Source organism: Ochotona curzoniae, unplaced genomic scaffold, assembly GCF_017591425.1.
Source record: "Ochotona curzoniae isolate NIBS_2020 unplaced genomic scaffold, NIBS_Ocur_1.0 contig_832, whole genome shotgun sequence".
Classification (NCBI taxonomy): Eukaryota; Metazoa; Chordata; class Mammalia; order Lagomorpha; family Ochotonidae; genus Ochotona; species Ochotona curzoniae.
Genome location: NW_024466580.1, coordinates 5544628 through 5561994, shown reverse-complemented (window position 1 = coordinate 5561994; position 17367 = coordinate 5544628). Strand labels below are relative to the sequence as shown.

At 38.8% G+C, this 17367-nt stretch overlaps 1 protein-coding gene and 1 pseudogene across 2 annotated transcripts in view; both read right to left on the bottom strand.

Annotated features, from left to right (window-relative positions):
• The window catches only part of ARHGAP32 (Rho GTPase activating protein 32), a 191511-nt gene that overhangs the window by 15434 nt on the left and 158710 nt on the right, over positions 1-17367 (bottom strand). For both annotated transcript variants that reach the window (XM_040992673.1, XM_040992674.1), the window contains 4 exons: positions 16385-16534; positions 8490-8592; positions 6536-6680; positions 5373-5455 (listed from right to left, as the gene is read on the bottom strand). In XM_040992673.1, coding sequence (XP_040848607.1) covers positions 5373-5455; positions 6536-6680; positions 8490-8592; positions 16385-16534 — 481 coding nt within the window. The remainder of the gene's footprint in view (positions 1-5372; positions 5456-6535; positions 6681-8489; positions 8593-16384; positions 16535-17367) is intronic.
• Positions 2445-3196, bottom strand: LOC121164526 (annotated as a pseudogene).

The following is a 17367-nucleotide window of genomic DNA, read 5'->3' as shown; positions in this document are numbered from 1 at the left end:
TTAGATGTAGAGAAAAAAGATATTTATGTCATCCTTCATGTAATAGTTTTAAATCAAGGGCTGGTGCTGCACCATAAACGGTAAAGCCACCACCTGCAATGCCAGCACCCCATATGGGTGCCAATTCTAGTCCTGGTTATTCCAACTGTGATCTAGCTTCCTGCTAACGTGCCTGGGAAAGCAGCAGCAGAAGCTCTAAATATTTCATCCCCCAGAAATTCTCAATGGATAAGACAAACCAGAGTAGGCTCCAAGCTCCTGGCTTTGGACTAGCTGCAGTCCTGGCCACTACACCCATTTGGAAAGGATCAGTGGATGGTAGGTTCTCATTCTCTCATATTCCCTCTCTCTCCTCCTTTTCCCTCTCTCCTTCCCTCCCTCCTTCTCCTTTCCCCACCCTCTTCCCTTTTCCCTCCCCTCTCTGTAACTGTTTCAGATAAATAAATCTCTTTTGTGGGAGTTTATAGTTATTATTTTCCATGATAGTTTTGAGAGTATAAGGATTCCCCTATCCACCTCCCCTTCTTCCCTCCCCATTTTCCACCTGCACCATTTTTTTTCTATATTATTACAACAGCAGAGTATGTCAGCAATAGTTACAAGTCCAACATTGTGGTATTTAAGTACATATTAGCATTGTATACACTTAATGGGTAATGGTTAACCACCCATTATTAATTAATGAGTAATGGTAGACAATCTAGTATTACATTGTGAAGATATATTTAACCCTTTTATTTAAGAGCAGAGATGCATATTGCAATGTATCTTCAGTTCCTAGTATGCTAATCTCAATTACACAGACCATCTATGAGAATATATGTACATACACGTTTAATGGTCTCGAATTTGGACCATTTTATTGCAAATGGTAGAATTTCACTCCTTCTAATGCCTCATTAATATTTCACAGAGTAGACATACCATAGTTTCTTCATCTATTCCTCTTTTGACAGATGCCTGGATTGTTTCCATGTCTTTGTGGATTGTGCTGCTATAAATATGGGGCTGTAGGCCAATGTTTCACACATAGATTTCACTTCCTTGTGATATATTCCCAGGAGTGGGAGAGCTGGGTAATACAGTAGACCCATTTTCAGTTGTCTGAGCACTCACCATACCAACTTCCATAGTGGCTGCACTAGCCTACACTTCATCAATAAGTGAGTAGGGTAGCTTTTTCCCCCAACATCCTCGCCAACAGGTGTTGTTAGTGTATTTCTAAATGTAGGCTAATCTCAAAGGAATTAGGTAAAACCTCAATGTAGTTTTTCTTTGTATTTCCCTACTAGCTTGGGAGCCTGAACATTTCTTTCATTTGTTTATTAGCCATTTGTTCTTTTGAATTTGTTCTTTTGAAAAATGTCTGATATTTTCCTTCACTCGTTTCTTCACAAGCTTGTTTGTTTTCCTGTCATTGAGATTCTGAAACTTGTGTAATTGCAGGATATGAGTTCCCTATCTGTTGTGTAGTGTACAAAAATTTTCTCCCATTCTGTTGGGTGCTTCTTCATTTTGCTGATCATTTCCTTTGCTTTATAGAAGCTTCTAGTTTGGGCATTTTGATGATGTTAATTCTACTGATCCAGGAACATGGTACACTTCTCTATCTTTTAATGTCTTCTTTTTTTTTTTTTTAATGTTTGTTAACTACCAGGAGAGATGTCTTCCACATTTTTGGTTAGGTTTATTTTAAGGTATTTAAGACTCTTCTCCACTATTTTAAAGAGGACTATACTTGTAAATTCTTTCTCAGCTATGGAGTTGTGTACACTAGGCCCATTGATTTATGTTCCTTGATTTTGAATCCTGTTACTATGCCAAGCTCTGAGTTCCAATAGTACCTTTGTTTAATCTTTTTGTTCTTCTATGTATAGAATCACGCCATCTGTGAACAGGGATAATTTTAATTCCTCATTTACAACTTGAATTCCTTTAGTTTCTTTTCCTTGCCTAATAGTTCTAGTAAGAACTTTCAATAACATCTTGAATAGCAGTGGTGAAAATGGGCATATTTGTCTAGTTTTATATTTTAGTGGAAAAGACTCTAGTCTTTCCCCATTCAGTATGATGCTGATATTGGGTTTCTGTATATTGTTTTTATTATGTTAAAGGAGATTCCTTGCATGCCTATCTTGCTTAGCATTTTTAGCATGTTTGGTGTTGTATTTTATCAAGTGCCTTCCCTGCATCTATTGAGATGGTTATATTGTTTTTGTTCTTCAATTACTTGATATGCTATATATAATTTGATTTGCCTATGTTAAACCATCCATGCATGCCTGGCATAAATCCCACCTGGTCCAGGTGAGTGAACTGTCTAATGTACTTTTGGGTTCTGTTGGCTAGTATTCTGTTGAAGATTTTTTTTAAAAAATTTTAAGCACTATTTTATTGCTAAAATAATTACATCTGCAGAGACAAAATGATTTTACCATATGCATTTACTGATGGCAGCTCTTGCCATCATGTGGCATCCAGGATTCTGGCTGGAAGGTTTTGCTAGTGCTGGTGGGAGCCACAGAGGGCGCTTCTTCCCAAAGTATGGAGTGGAGGCATGCTCTTTAATCTGAGTTTGAATAGGTGGGGCCAGGAATTCCTCTCTGGCGTCTTCACTTGTGAGTCTTTCTTTGTCATAAAAACCTTGGTTTCTAGTTTTTCATTTCTTCTCTATATTTTCCATTTTAAAATATTTTATCCAAGGAGGAAAATGTGATGGTTCAACTAGTTAAGTCCTTGATGATCAAGAGGGAGACCTGAATGGTCTACCTGGCTCCTGGCATCGGCCTGGCCCCAGATGTTGTCGGCATTTGGGGAGTCAGGCAGTGATGAGGAGTGCATGATCCCTGTCTCTTGGCCTTTCCATCCACCCACTCCATGGTGGGGGCAGTTTTCTGGTGCTTCTAACCCAAGCTTCCCAATCTTTTAGGATATTTCTTACTTCATAGTCTACCTCTTTTTTATTTGCTGCTTCTACAATTCTTTTCTCTTGAATTGTTTGTCCTCTTCAGTTCTTGTCCTCCGGAACATAGTAGTATTTGTTCCCAAACTGGTCTGTGCCCACGTACTCCTGGACTTCCTTTGACAGTGCACTCCACCTGGCACGGAACACACCCCTGAAGGAGCCTATGTTGGCCGCACAGTCGCCCAGCTGCCTTGCCTGTTGAGGACTTCTGCATCCATGCTCATCATACATACCAGTCCTGGTTCTCTTTCTCTGTTATATCTCTAAATGGCTTTGGAGGTTGGGTGATGTTGGCTTCATGGAAATAGTTCGTAAAGATTGCCTCCCTTTCTGTTGTTTTGAATAGCTTGTAGAGGATTGGAGTAAGTTCTTGAAAAATCTGGGGGAATTCAACAGTGAGGCCCTCTAATTCTGGGCTTTTCTTGTTTGGGAGGGATTTCATTACTGATTCAGTTTCCATTCCGAGTATAGGTCTATGGCGATTTTCAATTACCTCATGATTTAGTTTCAGTAAATTCTATGAGTCCAAGAATCTATGCATTTCTTCTAGGTCTTCCAATTGTTGGCATAAGTTGATTGTAACAGTTCCTGCTCATTCAGTAAAAATCAGAAAAATCCAGTTATATTCCTTTTTCATCTCTGATTCTATTGAGTCATATCTTCTCCACTTTTTTTTAATTAATTGAGCTAATTTTTGCTGATTTTCTCAAAGAACTAACTTTCTGATTTGCTGATTTTATGCATAGTATCTCTGGTCTCTTTTTTCACTTCCGTCTTTCCTTATTTTGATTATTTTCCCTGCTAATCTTGGGAACCTACTGTATTGTATTCTTCATTTCTAATACTTCAGTTTCATTTGTTTCAGAGTTCGTATTTCCTGGGCAATGTATTCCTTAAATTCTTTGAACTCTTGAATGTTCTTCTTGCTATTTTTCACAGGCATTAAAATGATTTTTTAAGATTCTTCATCTGGCAGTTCCTCAACATCTTCATCTGTTAATTCTGAGATTGAAATGGTCTTTTGCTCCTTTGTGGGGCGGTGTCAGTAATTTTACTCACTGTGCCCATGCCTATTGCTTTCCACGTGGTCATCACAACTCACCTTAGCGGGTTCTCAGTTTTCATCCGCCCGTTGAGTCCTAGGCCTCTTAGATTCTATCACACTCCTCTTAAGGCAGGCTGTATCAGTAGGACAATGTGATGATGCATTTTTATCAAAGTGCTGACTGAAAAGTATGTGCTAACTTTCAGTGCTGATTAAAAAATGTTAGTGTTGGTGCTGGTGTTGCTCTGTCACAGGCCAAACTGCCACCTACGACGCACTCCTCTTTCACAGGCACCGATTCAAGTTCTGGCTGCCCCAGTTCTAATTCAGCACCTGTGATCTGGACCCTGAGAAAAGCAGTGCAAGATGGTTCAAGTACATGAGACCCTGTCACCCACACAGGAGACACACAGCAGGCTGCTGGTTCCTGGCTGCAGCCTGGCTCAGTCCTGGCTATTGTGGCCAATTAAGGAGTGAAGCAGCCGATAGAGGATCTCTGTTTCTCTGCTTTTCCCTTCTCAACTCTTTCAAATAAATAAATCTTTTCAGATTGCTGATTTTTAAAATCTCGTGCTGAGTTTTAAGTGTTAGTATATAAGTATAAAATTAAAATAATCTTGAAAAAGAGTATTTCACTGCTTGATTTCTGTATTACCAAAACACATGAGGAATTTAGCTTTTTTTTTGCCAACAACTGATTTTTTTTTAAAGATTTTATTTATTTTTATTGGAAAGGCAGATATACAGAGAGGAGAGGATGGATGAGAGAGGAAGGATGGTCAGAGCTGCGCTGATTCAAATACAGGAGCCTAGAGCCTCTTCCAGGTCTCCCATGTGGGTACAGGGTCCCAAGGCTTTGGGCCATCCTCGACTGCTTTCCCAGGCCACAAGAAAGGAGCTAGAAGGGAAGCAGGGCTGCTGAGATTAGAACCTGCGGCCAAATGGGATCCTGGTGCATGCAAGGTGGGGACTTTGGCTGCTAGGCTACCATACCAGGCCCCAACAACTGATTTTTTTTAAATGCAACTTTCGCTCTTTTATAGCCCAAAGCTTCTAATGTTTAATTGCTCATATTTCTGAGTCCAAAGAGAAAAATACAAGTGAGTTTCAAAAATAAGTAAATAAAATTTCTAAGATATAACAACAGTAACACCAAAACAAATCTTAAAACCTACTGGATGCTAAAGCACAGTGTCAAGTCCTGGAGACAGAAAGCAAATAAACAAATATGAATGTCTCTAGTTATGAATGCACTCATTCTAGAAAAATGTAACTTTCAAAACTACAAACTCAAAGGAAAATCTACTAGTACTTAGCAGCTGACTTTAACCTCTGACTGGTACTCAGCGACACATAGTTTACCTATAGTGTGGTGGGGGCAGCTGCTGGATGACATCATGAATTTTTATCAGCCTTTCTTCATCTGTTGCTGCAGAAACGGCATCCTATAACAGGCAGAACATAAAATAAACCAGTATGCTTTGTAGGTAAAGACAAAAGTTCTTCACTTTCAGTTCAGTTGTCACTCAGATGAACTCTCTTGACTCTTTGATGATAAATCACAAGCATAACATAGTATTAGGAAAGCAAACTGCTTATATGATCTAAACATTGAAATCTTTCCAAGGGCCTGGCGCAATAGCATAGTGGTTTAAGTTCTCATTTCAAACCTAGGCTCCCATATGGGTGCCGGTTCTATTCCCGGCAGCCCCGCTTCCCATTCAGCTCCCTGCTTGTGGCCTGGGAAAGCAGTCAAGGATGGCCCAAGTCCTTGGTACCCTGTACCTGGGTGGGAGACCTGGAAGAGCTTCTGGCTCCTGGCTTCAGATTGGCTCAGCTCCAGCCATTGCGGCCACTTGGGGAGTGAACTGTTGGACGGAAGATCTTCCTCTCTATCTCTCCTCCTCTCTGTATATCTGACTTTCCAATGAAAATAAATCTTTAAAAAAAAAAAGAAGAAATCTTTTCAACTATAATTTTTAAAAAGCTGGGGGTCAGAGTGATAATATTAATGGCTCAAAGTCAGTAACTAAAAGAATGACAGTGTGAAAGCAGCAAAAACTAGTCCAGCTGGCCACACCTTTTAAAAAAGACTCATTTATTTTGATTTGAGAGAGAAGAGACAAAGATCTTCCATCCACTGATTCATTACTCAAATGGCTGTAAAAGCCGGTGGAGCTGGGTCAATCCAAAGAAGCCAAGAGTTTCCTGTGGGTCTCCCATATGGGTGTAGGAGCCCAATGACATGGGCCCTCTTATGCTGTCTTTCCAGGCCACTATGGGAATTAGACTGCAAGTGGAGCTGCTGAGACTTGAACTGGTGTCCAGATGGGATGATGGCATCACAGGCAGAGGCTCAGGCTACTATGCCACAGTGCTGTCCCCCACCCCCAATGGTCTTTTTAAGGAGCCATTTTAGTCATAAAATTACTTCTTGAATATGAGAAAAATAGTTTCTCACATGTTCTGAGGAAAACTAAAGCAAAATATCACAAAGAATTTGGTTTAGAACAACTTGTACTCACGGAAAATTTCTCATACAGCTGGTAGGTTAGCAGAGGGTTTGGAAGCTCTCGGAAGTACAGCTTGCAGAGGGAGCCCACAGAGTGAATATCTTGAACATACGGCTCCTTCGTCAAGTCGGGGACATGTTCAGAGTCAAATTCATGACTAACACAGACAAAAGAAAGCAAAATAACATGATTTTTTTTATTAAAAGAAAGTAAATACATGACTTAAAAACAAAAAGCTAAGACCCAAAGTGCTCACTTCTACCCCAGTTTTTTTTTTCAAAATTATAATTCACATAAATTACATCTGCATTCCAGCAGTCACTGTCTGTCTTACCAAGCAGTTATTTTTTTATGCAGAAATTAAGCACATAAATATTGAAATAAACAGTGGTTTCTGAAACCCATATTAATGAGTCACTCTAATAAGACAGATCTAAAAATGGGGTTCCTAATCTCCAATAGCTTGGCAATTACAGACCCTATGGCTCAGTGGCGACTTCGGTCCATGAATAACTATATATATAACTATATATATGTACAGAAATGTCACAGAAACAAGTTGTATAGCTCAGGTATGCTTACTGAAGTGGGAGAAGGAAGTTAAAAACAATGCAAAGCATTTCCCAGGCAACATCAAATTTTAACAGCATTAGAGTGAAAGTAATTTTTTTTCTCAAACTATGAAATTCATTCTCAAGGATGCTAATTAATACTAACCCACTGGCATGAGAACACTTAATCACTTACACAGAGGATTAATATGTGTGAACAATCTTAAAATAAGGTTTCCTATATCTAAAAGTAAAAATATAAACCATTTTTTGTATGAGGATCAATTTAGATATTTCCAAACACATATTCCTGAGAACAGAGATGAACTGTATATTTAAATTACTAAAATTCCTAGAGAATGGTAGTCGTCATGCACCAAGTATAATAGCATGTTAGGAATGGACTAGAAACCATGAGGAGAAGTAAAAGATTTCTGTCTCAAAGAAAGTCCTGGGTAGGATATGGAATATGTAGCCAAACACACTTAAGCACACACTACAGAATTTAGGATTAAAGGAGATTAGAAAAAATTTCACTCCAACAATTTCAGTTAAGAGCTAAGTAAAAGTCATTATAATACACATTTCACCTCTCATGGCTCATATTCGACTTGATAAAATCTTCACACATTGTGAAAAACAAAAACAGGTACTGTGAGAGTTAAGGGGCATGGCACTTAGAAAATGTGAAGGCCAGTCATTTAGAAAACATGCCCAGAGAACAACATGTGTTTTGTTCAAATACGTTAAAAATTCCTATTTAATCTAAATTATTTTGACGAAAACTATATAGAATAAGTTGTCAGAATAAGTAACTCAATTTTGAAATAATCTTAACAGTGAAATGTGGGGAGCTGTAGAGAGCCTGCAGCCCACACCCTAGACAGACAGGGGTGGAACTGCTGTTTCCTGCTGTGGTAGAAAAAACAAGTCACAGGAAGTCTGCTGTGATTGGCCCAGGGGTGCGTGGATGGCGCATGGACAGCGCGTGATCTGTGTGATGATTGGCCTGCCCACTGCGTGCACAGGTGACCTTTACGTTGATTGGCCAGGTTACCCAATAAATAAGGGAGCCAGAGAACCGGGGAGGGGGGAGAGAGAGAGAGAGAGAGAGAGAGAGAGAGAGCGCGCGCGCGAGCGCGGGGGGGGGGGGGGGGGAAGCGCCTGAAGTGGGAAGAGAGAGAGAGCGCGCCTGGGGGGGGGGGGAGAGAGAGAGAGAGAGAGGGAGAGAGCACGTCTCGCCAAGATGTAGCTGCTGTGCGCCTCGCGATGTGGCAGCCGCTGCGCACCGGTTTTGCTGTGTCATCTCCACAATAAAGGTTCCACAAAGACAACGAGAGTCTGGGTTTGACTTGCTGGCCAAGGGACCCCGACAGTGAAATAAGAATAAAAATGAAAATGTCAAAAGTCTTTACCGCAATCTCTGGATATTGGAGGCAACTCCGGAGAGACGATATATTCCATCCACGATGCCATATCTCTCAATGAATGCTGTGCAGCTCTGAAGAACTTGGGGCACTAAAAGAAGTTTTAAGTCAAATTAAATTCGTAGGGTCTAGCAGAACCAAAGTTATTAAAAATAGAAATGTCTTAGTTTTCCCCCAAAACTTTGTCAGTTAAAGTTATATGTAGGGAGCAAGTGTTTGGACAAATGGTTAAGGTGCTGGCTAGGATGCCCGCATTCCAGACTGGAGTACTTGAGTATGACCCTTGGTCCTGGTTTCCAATTCCAGTTTCCTGCTTATGCAGATTCCAGGAGGCAACAGGTCAGCTGGTTAAAGCAGTCTGGTTCCTGCAACCCATGTGGGAGACCTGGATTCAATTTCTGGTTCAACCTGCAGACATTTGGAGGAAAGAACCAACAGATGGGAACTCTCTGTCTCTATATGTCTGTCACATTAAAACAAAAAGGGGGGACAGGGATGAATTCACTGCAAAAGCTGATGAAGGAAGGAATGGGCGTTAAGCTGAGCAGTTAGACAACTGCCTCTCCTATCAGAATACATGGGTTTAGCTCCTGGCCCCAACTGACTCTAACTTCTAGTAATGCAGACACTAGGAAGCAGCGGGTGGTGCCTCAAGTCACTGCGTCTCTGCAAGGTATACTAAGTAGCCAGTTCTTGGCTTTGGTTCTAGCTCATTCTAGCAGCCTCAGGCATTTGGGGAGTGAAAGGCAGACAGGTCTGTCTGTCCCCCGTCAAATAACTAACTATATAACTACTTATTTTTCTTTAAATGGTGGGGATGTGTGTGCCTAAATTTACATTTAAACTGAGTATTTTCTTCCTGAACAATCAAGAGTAGTGCATATCTCCTGACTTTCTGGTAAAGGAGAGCTCAGGTGTTACAAGGACAGACTTTCCTGGATCTTCTGCAATAGAGTCCTCTAGAGCAGGCAGCGACAGTGATGACAAAGGATGGTGGCTTCCATACACCAATCTGCACTTCACACATAATAAAGCAAGGAAGTAAATGCTCACCCCCATAACATAATTGCTCACAAGTACTGTAATTTTCATTTCTAAAAAAGTTCTCTATATTTTCATAACTAACAGTAATTCTAATTTTATTTAACAAACTAAACAACAACATGAAAAATTCTAAACATTTTAAAAGACAAGGAATCTCTTCATCTGCTGGCCACTTTAAATGTATTAGATTCTGACAGTCTTACCAGCCCACAGAGACACTCCACAGTTAATCAGAAAGGAAGGCAGTTCAGCTGGCTGGCTCAGTGAATGCACATATAAAAGGACAGATATTCTGGGTTTACAGCTTATAGAATTTCACTTAAGCACTCAAAAATTTTTACCAGTAAAGACTTAAATATTATTTATATTGCATCTCAGATTGATGAGCTTATAATACTTTAGTAACTGGCCATCTGACAGTATTAGTTAAAAACTTTGAACAGAAATATGTGGAAGAACATTATTTGGGTTTAAAGAGGCATTGTACTAGACATGAAATATTCATAAGGACACATGAAAAGAAATAAGTATTTTCTCATGATAATTTTAGATAATATATTTCTCTTGCAATATGCTATGATGGCATTCTTATACCATGGCCCCTTTTCTTGCTTTTCTGCCTTCTGCTTTTCTTTCTTATAGTTTGGCTTTTAAATCAGATCCTATAACTCACATTTAAAACTTAGTCTCCTTATTTTTTTTTACTAGAAAAAATCAGAAGCTGACAGTATTGAACACTTAGCTTACTGGATTCTGATTTTCAGAGGAACATTATGTGGAAAGAACTATAACTAAGCAGTGGCAGAGATAAGACACACCAGCAGGCTAAGCACACAGCCGATGCTTCGACCTAATGCACTATACTCCATGGCATAGAAGGCCCTTCACAATTTAGAGTTAGTATTGTATTTATGTATTTCACAATGCTAGGGCCAGTGAAGTCTACAGCCCTTTTATGACTCCTTCACAAACAATTTCTTCTACCTGGATGGTTGTACCCACTCCTTTCACAGAGATAATTTTTAATTAGTGCCCACAACAAGCTAAAGTGTCCTTGTAAGTCTTCACTGAACAGAAACAATTAGAGGTAACCATAGTACTAGTTCCATGTGCTCAAAGAATTACATCATTTTGAATTATCAATTATTTGTTTATATAACCATTGCCTCTTCTTGAATGTGACTATTCAAAAGCAAAAGTCATGCTTTATGATCTTTGTATATTCAAAATTCAGGAGTACTGCCCCGGCTTAATATATACTAATAATAAGTAAATAACTAACAGGTACTCTAAGAGCTTGGAAAAGTTTATATAAATAAAATATCTCTGTACGAGCTTGGGTCCTATTTTTTATGTTACTTTAAAAGTAGGAGGGAAAAGAGTGTAATTGATTGATCTGCCAATGTGCTTCCTAAAAGCACAAGTGGAGAGGCTGTGCTGGGCTAATGCCAGGACCTAAGATTTCAACTCAGTTCTCCTGAGCTGACTGTCATTGGCTTCCTCTCAGGAAACCAGAAGCGGAAGTGATACCTGCAACTACACTCAAGCATTCTACTATGGAATTCACGTGTTCCATTCAGTATCTTAACTGCTACACCAAACACCTATGCTGGATCCTGCTTCTAATGGAAAGGAGCTTTAAAAGTTCAAAACAAATCCTGTCGCGTAAACAAAGAAACAAACAAACAAACAAAAATGAGCTCCATGGTTAACTTTTCAGAGGAGAAATATTCCTATGACTTTTCTGAAGTACTCCTACTACTTCATAAATGACAAACGCTGTATCTCAGTTTTCTGTTTCATAAACTAAATATGAAATAATACAATTAGGGTATAAGAAAATTCATCATTCACTTCAAAGAAACATATTTAGACACCACTGGTAAAATTAACAGTAAAATTAAAGAACAAAACAAAAATAGAACTTTGATTCTTTTTAAAAATGCACTTCTTCTTATGTACACTCCATACCAGCATGGTAACTCACCAAAGGACACAAAAGGTCCTCTTTCAAAGTTCAGGGCTTAATTTTGTATAATCAGATTCTTTGTAAAATGTCAATAAAAATAAGCTACCATTATATGAAGGTATAGATAACTTTTGATGAGACTGCAATTTTAGAATATTATCTGCTTGCAGTTTTCCAAGTAGGAAAACATAAAAAAAATGCAGAGAAGCAGACACTGTTCTCAGATAAAACAACCAAACCTCTGCAGACATGAGCATCTGAACTGTTTCTTTACATCTTATACTCCTTAAGCAAAAGAACTGAATTCTATAACATGATCACATTAAGATGCTTAATGAATAATATTTAGTAAGTATTACTTGTGATTCTAAAGCAAATGAGAAATTTAGCAAAAACAGGTAGCAAAATGAAAGAGACAGAAACCTTAATTTTAAGGAAAAGAGAAAAAACAAAGCAGTTTATCAGAATATAAAAAGAAAGATCCAGTCCCTTATTTCACTAACATCCAGGAAAGCATTATGAGAGACAAAATAGTAAATGTTGAGAAGATCTTTGTTTAAAACCATGTATGAGGGGTGGGAGAGGGGGCGAGAATGACACAATAGCTCAATCGGCTAATGCTCCTTCTTCAAGTGCCAGGATCCCATATGGGTGCCAGTTTGTGCTCCACTTCCAATCTAGCTCCCTGTTTGTGGCCTGGTAAGGCAGAAGAGGATAGTCCTAAGTCTTGGGACCCTGCACCCGCATGGGAAACCAGAAAAGGCTCCTGCTTCCTGGCTTCAGGCCAGCTCAGCTCGGGCCACTGCAGCCACTTGGGGAGTGAACTAGTGGATGGAGATTTTTTTTCTCTCTATGGACCTGTCTTTCCAAGAAGAAAAAGTAGTCTCTTTTGAAAGACACCTTGTGGGGGGTGTTTTGTGGCACAGCAGGTTAAGTTTCTTGTTAGGATGCTCACATCCAACGCTGCAACAGCTTGTTGGAGTCTCAGTGACACTACCTTTCCCATCCATGCTCCTGTCAGCTAGCATGTTAGGGAAGCAGCATATGACGGCCTAAGTGCCTGGATCACTGTCACTAATGTAGAAACCCAGATGGTGCTGGCTCCTGGCTTCCGACCCAGGCTGTGCTGGGCATGTGAGCAACGAAGCAGCTAGTGGAAGATCTGTCTGTCATTCCACATTTCAAATAAAAAACCCTCTAGATATATGCATTTAGAGCTACACATACACATAAGCATATTAAAATACTTTTTAAAAGGTACCCATCACCTAACCAAACCAAGAAAATGCATAGGAAATAATGATTCTGTCAAAATAAAACAGAAGAAAATTCTAAAACAGTTTCTCCAAGACTGTATGTCATATGATTTTATTTTATATTTACATTCTCCAAATCCTCCTTGTATTAACACTTTTAGTCTTAAAAATCTCATATGATGACAGAGTAGGAAATGAAAATTTAACACTGATGATTCTTAGGCTGATTCTGTGGTGTAGTGGGTTAAGCTGTTGCCTGCACGGCCAGCATCCCATGTGGACACCAGTTCATGTTTCAGCTGTTCCACTTTGGATCCAGCTACCTGCCAATGAGCAAGGGAAAGAAGTGGAAGATGGCTGAAGGGCTTGACCTCTGTCACTCAAGTAGGAGATGCAGATCAAGCTCCTGGCTCCTACTTTCAGTATGGCCCATTCCTGGTGGTTGTGACAATTTGGGAAGCCAACCTTTGCATGGAAGATCTCTCTGTAACTCTGCCTGTCAAATAAATGAATATTTGAAAATAATAATAGAAAAGAAACTTTTACCTAAAAAGCTCTGATGATCCTTAAGATCAGAATCAAGGCTAAGAAAAGATAATTATAATTATGAAGAATTGATATTTGATTTTGTTTCTGTTTGTACTTTTTAGTCACTCCTTTATTCCTCAATTACAAATCTATTAAGTCTTTTCCACTTGGCAGTAATCATGCATGCGCTTCAGATACAGATGAACGGTTTCATTTTAGGGAACTGGCTTCTAGGTTAGGAGTACATGATCTTGCACTAGGGAAATACGATTACCTAAAATCAATTTCATTATCTGGGCCTTGCTTCTATGTTTTGTGCTCTGAACAAAGTCCATGTGTACATAAAGCATTTTTTGAAAAAGGGCCTCATAATGAATAGACCAGAAACTCAAACTCACAAGAGTGTTCAGGCAACAGAGCTTTTCCTTTTTTTTATATTTCTTATTGAACATAATTTTAACTTATTCTCAAAATTTTCTATTGTATGTTTCAGCAATCTCACTTCAAATTGGTAAGATTTGCTTTTAAATAACTGCAGCATATGAGACAGCTCTTTCTTTTTAAGACTTATTTGAAAGGCTGAGTTAGAGAAAGAGACAGAAAGAAAGGTCTTTCATCCAGTGTATTGCTCCCCAGATGGTTCAACAGCAGGGTCTGGGCCAGGTCAAAGACAGGAGCCAGGAGCCAGAACCAGGAGCCACCTAGAGGTCCCCCATGTGGTTGCAGGGACATAGCACATGGGCCATCTACCACTATCTTCATGGGGACATCAGCAGGGAGTAGGATGAGAAGCGGAGCAGCTGGGACCTCAATTAGTTCCCATGGAGATGCTAGTGGTACGGGGGATGTCCCCACAACAATTTTTGCAAAAATTACCAATACTATGTTAACATTTTTCTTCCTTTCAAATGAATATTTATCACAATTAAGAGAAACACACTGTAGTGAAGCTACTTATTTTTCATGAGATGTAATATATTCAAATCTGTCATTTGCCATCATTCTTATTAGGAATGGAAATATACAAGAGATTTCTGAATATGACTAAAGCTTCTCGACCTAATGATGGAAAGCTAATTGAGTACACAGAACAAGAGAAAATGGTCACCTACACTAGTGATCACATCTAAGCAAAGTTGAAAAGGGTAAGAAACACAAAAACTAAAACATTTGACTCTACAGTAGATGCCTATGTCAGGCATATTAGTTCAATCTATGTGCCAAAAAGTACTATGTGTGCACATTTTAAAAGAATTAGTTCTATGGGTAATTGTGATGTAAACTTTAATGAACTATTAAACATCACATGGTCTTCTGTTAGATTATCTCAAGTGAACCCTGACACTAGGAACCAAAAACAAAAGAATGAAACAAAAATTGCCTTGTCAGGCTCCCACATGATTTCTTACAACATTCTGTATCAAAGAAACAGGTCAGGATTCATACTTGCCCCAACAGGGAGGTGCTCCAGTTTAGAAGTTTTATAGGATAATCTTTCTATAAAGTTAATTATTCACTAATACCATAATTAAGAGAATGAGTCACTCAGCAAAACATCACTCTGGTATGTGCTTCCTTCTCAGATAAATCTAGTGTGAAATCTACTTGATTTAAGGTAAAGACACTATTTTGAACCTTAAGCCAAAACAGTAACTGCGGGCCTGGTGCAGTAGTGTAGTGGCTAAATCCTTTCCTTGCATCTGCCAGGATCCCATATGGGCGCTGGTTCATGTCCCGGCTGCTCCATTTCCTATCCAGCTCCCTGCCTGAGGCCTGGGAAAGCAGCAGAGGATGGGCTAAGGCCTTGGGACCCTGCACCCACGGGGAGACCTGGAGGAAGCTCCTAGCTCCTGGCTTTGTATTGGCTCAGTTCTGGCTGTTCAGGTCACTTGGGGAGTGAACCAGCAGGTAAATCTTTCTGTATCTCCTCTCTGATAATATCCACTCTTCCAATAAAAAATCAAAATAAATCTCAAAATAATTGTGAGCAAGAATGATTAAATACATTATGTCTTGATAAATATCCATACTTCAAATAACATACCCACATATACTTTTTTTTTACACAGATGTTCACAATTATGTGTATGGTTTACATCATTATTTTCATGATTATCCTAATTGTTTTAATTTAGAGTTTAAATAGGCATATAGATCTATTTTGATTGTTTTAATTTAGATTTTAAAATATATTTCTGTAAATACACAAACATATGTTTAAATTAGTTTAAAAATGCATACAATATAAAAAGTTTTAAAATACTTAAAAATCTTAATTGCTACACGAAAGAGTTATTCTCCTACCCCAAATTTGTTTAAAAAACTTCTAAACTGCTCTTCCTGATTCATTCTTCATTTGAACATTCAAATGTTACATGTGAATATTTATTATTCATATTTCATCATCCCCAATAAAGCCAAAAATTATTTGAATATACTAACCAGAATACATCAGACCTCAGTCCTCATAGCTCAACCTCAAAATCCTTCAAATTTGAATTATACTCTAATGTTGCAAGTATGTTTAATTAATGCTATTCTTAGTCTGTGTAGAGACATCCTCTGTAGTACAGTGAAGAATCTTATAGCTAAGACTATTTAATTCACTTTTAATTTTAATTCAAAATTTCTAAGTCATCTGTTTCAGGTACATAACTATCCCAAAGGTGGACATTTCTTGAATACTCCAGGAACCCCAAAGGAGATGAAGGAAGGTACTTTTTGAAAATCTCAAAGAAAACTCCCCTTTTCCATCCCCTATCTTCTCCAACCATTCATCCATCCAGTCACTGGATTCACAATTCACAATTTAAAATGACAGAGAAAGGAGCACAAGGTGAGGTATGAAAGTTGGAGGAATGATTTCTGTATTTCATTATGGACGGCTTTGAGGCCAAAGTGCTTCATGGACGCCTGTCCATCGACGTTCCACTCGGAGCCCAGATGTGCAGTGATGAAGCACAGCACCATCAGTGCCTGCGCCTGCACAGAAGCCAATCAGGCAGCGTCACCTGCCTCATTTACTCCAAAAGTCAACGTGGACAGCCTGGAAATGGAAATGATGAGCTTATCAATTCTAATTTTACCTTCAAAACCAGAATTGAGAAGGTGCTCCCCTAGGTCACAGCCAAATACCCTCTCCTTCAAGATTCCCCGCTGCTTCAGCTTCTGTTTTGTTGGACGAGACTTCATGAATGTTCGTAGGAAAGTAATGAGCTTGCCGTGTTTTTTAGACACTAAAATACGATAGGAAAGAGAAAATATCCTAGTTTTATGACAAGAGGTTACATTTACTAAGTATGAAAAGAAATAAACAATTCAGATAGACTGAAAAAAAAAACACTATCACAAATTCACCTTATAATCCATAGGAAATTTCCAGCAGAAGCTTAGCTAATGATTGCTCTATGACACCATGATCTTGCACTATCTTCTCACCAGTCTATGATTTTTACCAGATGGGATTATGAGCAAATTTAAGTACTCTGATCTCTCCCTTAAAGCAAGGTTAGTTTAGCAGCCATTATCCCAGGGCATAGTAAGGGCTGCTACAGATTCCAACAGGATCCTCAACATTATTCTTGATTTGTAAATCTCCATAGTAAGAAACACAATATGGCAAACAGGCTTGCATTTATTGTCAATTTCTAAAATATTTTATTCCATGTTTACACATTGTCTCAGCATTTGTAACTTGCTGAATACAATGCAAGAAAGGAAACTTTCTCTTTTCTCTCATTTTATAAACTAAACAATCCCATGATGATACAGAATAACTTCTAACCTATTGGGTTTATAAGTACCACACACACACACACACACACACACACACACACACATGCTTATATCAGGCCTTCTAGCAACATTCACCTAGCAACTAAATTTATTACCTACTGAACACATCAACTTCAATCCTTTACAGATTGAGACAGGAGATAAGTGAATTGGTACTAGGGAAAAATATATCCACTGATGGGTATATTACAAAGACAGTAATGAACATACTAAAAACAAGTATCAGCCAAGTCACTTGCTGAGAAGTGAAGGACAAGAAAAATCACGTTGAAGT